The sequence below is a fragment of the Priapulus caudatus genome, unplaced genomic scaffold (assembly GCF_000485595.1).
Source record: "Priapulus caudatus unplaced genomic scaffold, Priapulus_caudatus-5.0.1 Scaffold3, whole genome shotgun sequence".
Taxonomy (NCBI): Eukaryota; Metazoa; Priapulida; class Priapulimorpha; order Priapulimorphida; family Priapulidae; genus Priapulus; species Priapulus caudatus.
Window position 1 is genome coordinate 1221340 of NW_014577064.1, and position 8071 is coordinate 1229410.

Here is an 8071-nt window from a genome sequence, read left to right on the forward strand (position 1 = left end):
TGTAGAGACACAAACAAGAGACGTAAATTACTGGATTCACGCAAGGAATTGCTCTGCGCTTAACATTTGATCTTTGACAATCTCGTGCGAGTGACAGCTAATAAGAATTTACTGGCCATGACTTAGTAATAACGGGTCTAGGATTGATTTGGGATTAGTCATGTTGCTTGCAGCGTCACACGGTTGCAAATTAAATCTGAATCAAAAAGGTTTATTCACCGATTCTTATTGCATTGGATAATATCAATGTATGTCTGTATGTATGTATGTATGTATGTATGTATGTATGTATGTATGTATGTATGTATGTATGTATGTTATATGTATGGTATGTATGTATGGTATGTATGTATGTATGTATTATGTATGTATGTATGTATGTATGTATGTATGTATGTATGTATGCTATGTTATGTATGTATGTCATGTATGTATGCTATAGTATGTATTATGTATGTATGTATGTATGTATGTATGTTGATGTATGTATGTATGTATGTATGTATGTATGTATGTATGTATGTATGTACAGTACGTAGCGTACGTACGTACGTACGTACGTACGCTACGTAGCGTATGTATGTATGTATGTAATGTATGTACGTACGGTACGTACGTACTTACGTACGTACGTAACGTACGTAGTTATGTAGCGTATGTACGTATGCTATGTATGTATTATGTATGTATCGTATGTATGTATGTATGTATGAGTATGTATGTATGTATGTATGTATGTATGTATGTATGTATGTATGTATGTATGTATGTATGTATGTATGTTATGTATGCGTATGTATGTATGTATGTATGTATGTATGTATGTATGTATGTATGTATCTATTTTGTGTATGTATGTATCTAGACGCGTACATACAACACACGTCTCTCTATTATGTACTCTTGATATTATCGCACCATCCGGCGTCGTTTGTTCAAATTCAATCGGTCATAGTCTTCTTCAGCCCGTTACAATATTACTGCGATTTAACCGCATGTGATAAATTGCTAAAGGGACCGGGAACTCGATTTCCATGAAAGTCAAAAGTTTAATTCCTCTCATTCTTTTCTCGCGCTCTTTATCTTCTTCTGTCTTCTACTACGTCTGTCTCCCTCCCCCCCCCCAAGTATCACTGTGACTTCTACGCCCACCCCATGGCAAAATCGGACCTAGTCATATTATTTATACTAATCAAGTAGACAATCGATTCTTGAAAGTTGAAGTGAACGCCTCACGCGTGCGCACAGTGAGGGACATTACTGACGCAGACGACAAAGTATGCGCAGATCAGCGCTGCGCCGCGCGTGTAGGTGTCTGGTTATTGGTCAATGCTTCCAACCGCCGGTCGCATCGTGGACTATATATAGGCACCTGACGGGAGCCGTATCCCTACATTCGAAGACCTGCACGCTAGAAGAACGATCGAACGAAATCGACCCGAGAAGGATTTCCAGCACACGACAAAGGTAAGCTGACACAACATCTATCTATCTCCACACGAGTCAATCACCCATTGATATTGCTATTTGTGCGAGTTTGTCTATGCCTGTGTCTGTGAGTGCTATTGCATGAAGTTCAGTCTATCGGGATTAAAAACGTCAATTAAAGCACTGTGATGCAACCAATGTTCTTGGGCTTAAATTAAGCGGGTCTTAACTGAAACATTGAAAAGCGACTACTGAGTTATTGGTATACACGCTAATGTTTCAATCGCGCTTTCGTTAATATATAGGTGTGTATACATCAGACATTTTATATACATCTTTGATTAAAATGACAAGTGAAATAGTACGTAAGTGTAGTAGAACCGTTTAGACAAATCATATCTCAGTGCACGCGCAGCGTTAGGTTTACATTATTTTCCGAAGGATTCTATAGTTATGTTATTAAAATTTAGCAGGGAAATCCAATGAAAGGCGATAGTCTCTTATCGGGTTATATACGCCTATTTGTCAATGCGTAGCTGTCGAGACCCCGACGCCGCTCGCATTAACAATTGAAGCTGGTCTATTCTCTGTATGATTCGATCTATGTTCGTCTTCGCGCCTCCATTTACGCTTCATTCATTCGGGCGAGGTTTATCATCAGAGAGCGTCTGGCTCGTCATGCGACGTGTGTCTTTACATCACACCGTCAAATAAGCTCTTGTCGCTTCACGATCTGCCCCCAAAGGAATATATAGATATCGCCGCGAAGCCAAACGATTTTACGAAGAATTGGTATTCATATCGCATTTCGCAGGCATTGTATGCGGCACATCGCGTGTTTGCTGTCCTTGCTATTTCGATTGACGGTCGTTTGGCTTGGCACGTAGTCAAATACAGAAGAAGAGATGAAATTTCTATTACGAAATTCCAATTTCGATCTGATCATTGCACAAGTATATCCAGCGGGCTGCGTGTTGAAGAAATTGAGAGCTCGGACCAAATCATTGCGTTTGGCCCGTGTTTGGCGCGCGGGTTCATCTGAATTCGTTTTCATCGCTTTAAGCGGTAAGAAATTTGGTGGGTTTGCTTAAATCGCATATCGGTTCAACCGCGAGAAAACATGAGGATTTGTACTGTCTATCTATCAATGAAATAATTGCTTCTTTCCTGGGTTTATGATTGTTAGACGTAAAAACGCATTGTCATTTCAACTATGTGTGTACGAATTGTTTCTTTATATCACATAGCATTCGTAAGATGTGCATATATATATATATATATATATATATATGTATATATATATATATCGCGCGTTACGAATACTAAGGTGGTTCTTGGTTGATGTTTTAACGTATAATTTTATATTACAGGGGCGATAGGCGGCACGACTATTAATGGAGCTCATCAAGTCAGCAATGTCCGTACTGAAACACATATAAACACACCCGCTTCACAGTACCAATCACATTGACCCGTCTCCTAATTCACGGGCAAGTCGTACAGAATTTGGTCCAGCCATCGCCATCCTCGCCATCGTCTAATGTCACTGCTGTTGCTGAACGATCGTCACTATCGTCATCGTCATTCCGCGAGAACCGTCTCCAGAAACCTTTCTTCGGCGTCAGCGGTTATTTCCAGACGCTATACATATTAGTATTGATGTATGGTTAAAACTCGATCGATACATATTCTGCTCTGCACGATCTAGGCGAGCCGGCAGCGACAACAGCCGCGCGACTGTCATGCCAAAGATCGTGGTTTCATTCCGATAATCGCTCACGTTGCAATTAATGATATGCACGATATATGGCGGGTATTGCACGTTGACTCTACTCTCCCGCGTATCCGGTCACCTTGACACTAAGATCACACACGGGCAGCGCACCTTCAGTATATAGCAGCAGTAATGCTTTTATAGCGTTAGAAACGATTGACTAAATACTCGTGTTAAAACCACTTTGATGCGAATTGTCTGTGCGATGTTGACGTTTGTTCGTTAGCATCAGGGAATTAATCTGTCAAAAGCCTATGGCGTATCTGTTACGGACCGTAGCGCTAACGGTAATATATTATTTATTGGAAAATAAAGTCTCATAATATCACATAATATGAGAATCATTAATATAATAATATATTTTTGACTACATTACAATAAACAGATTCATATACAAGTGGCCTTGCATTTGTTTCGATTTTATGTAAACTTGTCACTTCCTCGAGTTCCATCTCAGTGCACCATCTCATAATTAAAAGCTTACTCAGAACAGCATACCTTAAGATTTTTAGATGAGATTAGATTAGTAGGATGTAAACTCGAACAGAAACAAAGATTTACGCCAATGTAAACACGGCAAGATGGCGGAGAGATGGCCAGTAATATCGTGTTCGATGTCTTGCACTTTAAAGCTTGCACTTTATACCTCAGTAAAGCTTTTCGTTGCCATTCCTGCAAAAAGCGTACCTTCTCTGTAATTATATAACAATCCAACCATTATAAATTTTCATTAGGCTTCCTGAATAATTGATGTAACGCGGCAATAATCAGTGACAGGTGATTGACTGCGAGCGATCGCTTCAGCAATGCATAGTTCGGATGACACGGGTCACGAGCACCTACGCCTTTGGCGCCTACCGCGGGTTTACATATACGCCCACGCCCAATTCCCTATACGTTACGATGAAAGCCCAAGCCGTGGATTATTTACCACGGCTCTCTATGTAAAAGCACAGGGACAAACGTTGCTTAGATTTCGGTCGTCGTCAGCTTGCACGGTCAACGTAAATCGCGCGCACAGCGCTCACGTGTAGCTGGCGGTAAATGTTAGAAGTAGAACACGGCTGCGTGGCGATGCGCTGGCACGGAGAGGCTTAAATAATTAAACGCGAGCACCTATTTTCTTTCCTCTCGTAAGAAGGTATTATTGTCTCTGAATACAGCAGCAACGCGTGCGTGTTTACCTTACTCTAAACCAGCGCCGTATGATTGATGATCGGAAGCTAAGAGTGAGTAGGCATATTCGTGCTGAAGACGTTGAATGTCGCATAGAAAATCAACAGCTATTATTTTACGAAACAAAAACATTGCTTTTACGCTTACAACCGTGTCAGGTTGGTGCCCCTGCATTCTACATACCCTAGTATAAATATAGTATTTATTATATATTTTATTAATTATCATAACATATATCATATTATATTATATTATATATTATATATATTTAATAATAATAATTATCCTTGTCAGTGGTAACCGCTGTTTGCGTCTCTCTAAAGTTGAGAGTAGCTGTTCAGCCAAGGGTATATTCCGTACGTCGCTATCTTTTGCAAGTTTAGTAGTCCCGGGTGATTCTGACTTCACACTCTCGTCTGACGAATCACAACGTCTGTTTAAAACAAATCATTTCACTCCAACAAAGGATATTTATGGTAAATTTCTAAACGATCCGATGGTGCCCAATTGATATGGGAGAATGTGACAAGTTAGTTATCGGAATGGATTTCACATAATCGCTCTAATTACCTATCTGCATGAATACGGAATATCGGTGACTTTGATCTTTCTTTACCGCTAACGGTTACTTATAACAGCAGATTTTGTCGATTTGGTTTCGTTTTACTGGTTACTCCCATTCGGGTTCTATAAGGTTTTCGATATATGTTAAATATATATATTTTATATCTATGAGCTTCTCCTATGAGACATCCACTATTCGCCAGTTGACTGTTGCGTGACTACGACGCACGTTCTCGCCCGACGTGATCACGATGTTCTCAGCAGGTGTTTGCCATTATCCTTGTCAGTGGTAAACGCTGTTTGCGTCTTTCTAAAGTTGAGAGTAGCTGTTCAGCCAAGGGTATATTCCGTACGTCGCTATCTTTTGCACGTTTAGTAGTCCCGGATGATTCTGACTCCACACTCTCGTCTGACGAATCACAACGTCTGTTTGAAACAAATCATTTCACTCCAACAAAGGATATTTATGGTAAATTTCGAAACGATCCGATGGTGCCCAATTGATATGGGAGAATGTGACAAGTTAGTTATCGGAATGGGTTTCACATAATCGCTCTAATTACGTATCTGCATGAATACGGAATATCGGTGACTTTGATCTTTTTTATACCGCTAACGGTTACTTATAACAGCAGATTTTGCCGATTTGGTTTCGTTTTACTGGTTACTCCCATTCGGGTTCTATAAGGTTTTCGATATGTGTTTAATATATATATTTTATATCTATGAGCTTCTCCTATGAGACATCCACTATTCTCCAGTTGACTGCAGCATGAAATAATAGTTCTGATGGCGGGTTATCGGTGGTTGTGTAACGTCTTACCAGTGCAGTGCAAAAGCGAGCGCTCTGATATTACTAGACTACTTGTGATCGCGATTAAGAGATTGACCGGTAATCCTGGCGTAGCTATGGTGACGAGGGATTCTCTAGTAGAGTGGCGTTTCGTGTTCGTTACTACGACGCACGTTCTCGCCCGACGTGATCACGATGTTCTCAGCAGGTGTTTGCCATTATCCTTGTCAGTGGTAACCGCTGTTTGCGTCTCTCTAAAGTTGAGAGTAGCTGTTCAGCCAAGGGTATATTCCGTACGTCGCTATCTTTTGCAAGTTTAGTAGTCCCGGGTGATTCTGACTCCACACTCTCGTTTGACGAATCACAACGTCTGTCTGGATGACTCCATTACTCTTAAAGTGCTATCTTTGTTAGCGAGCCAATGCGTCGCATTAAGAATCACCTACTAACGCACTGACTCCGGAAGCGCGTGACAGAGTCCGCGTCCGCTAAACGCTGGTGTGAATCCAAACGGAAAACGCGGATTAGGGCGATAGCAGTGTGAATTCACACGGAAAACGCGGATAACGGATATAGGTGAGCAAACGACTTCGGAAAACATGCGAGAAAATGCGGATAGCGACAATATGGCAGCAACCCGCTAAGGCAAGCGCGGATAGCGGTTACATGCTGAAAACTCGTCGGAAAACGCGGATAGCGGTTATACAACGCGTGGCTCGCGGAAGAATTTGTACAGTTATATTCGTCAGTAAAGCAAGTAGGAAAACGCGGATAGCAGCGACAACGGTCTTGGCCTGAAGGGAAAACACTGATGCAGCCGCTAATGGCGTATATTTAAATTAAATACGCTGGCTACATAAATCCATCGTTCCGCTTCGATTCCTTTATATCAGCAGGTAGTAACAGCCGGTCTCTCACTCACAATAGTTTACGGGAACCCAACAGGCTAGTAATTTTCTCTGAATTATATATATACCTATGTTTATTTATTTATAAATGATTTCATACATTAAAATCTTAATATATTACTGCCCCCCCCCCGCTGATTTGTTACGCTGTTATAATTATCTGAGTGAGCGCTCGCATTTTATCGTAGCAACGCCCGGGGATGACAACCCGATCTGATATCATGCGTGCGTGACCGTATATCTTATTTGACATTAATATCGCAGTACACAATTGCTGATATACTGCGCAAGCCCTCCTAAAATTTATCCGGCATGTGCGTTTGCGAGTACGTGTGAGTGTCGTTCCCCGTGTTACTTGCGTAGCTTCAAAGGTGCATTTACTACTGGCCATACTGATCGGGCGATCGACGGCTAGAGGCAGTGCAGCATAGTGACTGGCCGACAGATCTGGAGACTTTCCGTCTGTTTGATAGACAGGCCGACCAACTCGTGCAGTCTTACGAGGTAGAAATTTCCAATTTTGTCGAGCAAAATGCTACGATGATCTAAAAGTGTTATCTTGTATCCCTGTATGAATTTCACGAGAGCACCCCGCGTGTGGGTGCTCGAGTGGCCACTACTAGTGCACAACAGCGTATGCGCAAGTCTCGCCCAATACCATCATATAGAGTTGGCTATGTCGACTATAGAGATGGCTCGCACACTAAGTCACGTTACGTGTAACCACCATCCGTTGGTCGGACGTCATATCGGTCCTATAGCTATCTGCCGAGATGATACCGCTTCCCAAGCCACCTGCCATCTCACATTATCCACTCTTTTCCATCGTTTGCTTTCTCATCTTCGCACTCCTCAAACAAGCGCGATTTAATTGAAAATATCCGCAATGCCGACAAGCAGGCTATATAAAGTTCGCGCGCGCGTCTCGCGAGACTATAATATAGACTCTTGGCGACGGAAACGACGCACAGCGTCGCGCGACGATCTCGCGAACGATATGATTTAAAGGATACGATCTAGCGATACGATCACTCTGGCAGCGACGTCGCGTGCGGCGCGCGGGTCCGCGGCGCCTCTTTCATTTCGAGCTACCCTTCTAGTCTGACATCAAACAGTCCCGACGGTTGCGCCCACGAGTGAAGTTCATTCGTTAACGTCGTACGGAGTCAGTCTAACCGCCGTCGAGAACTCGTGGGCGATCGGCTGTGGTCGATGATAATACGTACGACGTCCACCACGTTCCTGCATTCGCGGGCGGTAGGTCGAATCCTCAGCAGCTAGGCGGGGACGGAGTTTAACGGACTCCCGATGCCGAAATTCTGGCTAAAATTCTAAACTGGCTCGCACAGGCGAACGTCTTTCTACTCTGTCCCGTTAACAGAACTACGCACCATATGGATTGCGTGCACATGTTTGATCTGCACTCGA

General features: G+C 42.5%; 1 protein-coding gene across 3 annotated transcripts in view; it reads left to right on the plus strand.

The window, feature by feature from the left end:
* LOC106821237 (pro-neuropeptide Y-like) overlaps nt 1–3604 on the plus strand; it is a 22773-nt gene extending 19169 nt beyond the window's left edge. For all 3 annotated transcript variants that reach the window (XM_014825956.1, XM_014825973.1, XM_014825963.1), the window contains exon 4: nt 2799–3604. In XM_014825956.1, coding sequence (XP_014681442.1) covers nt 2799–2823 — 25 coding nt within the window. In that variant the 3' untranslated portion in view covers nt 2824–3604. The remainder of the gene's footprint in view (nt 1–2798) is intronic.
* Nucleotides 3605–8071: the final 4467 nt, after the last annotated feature.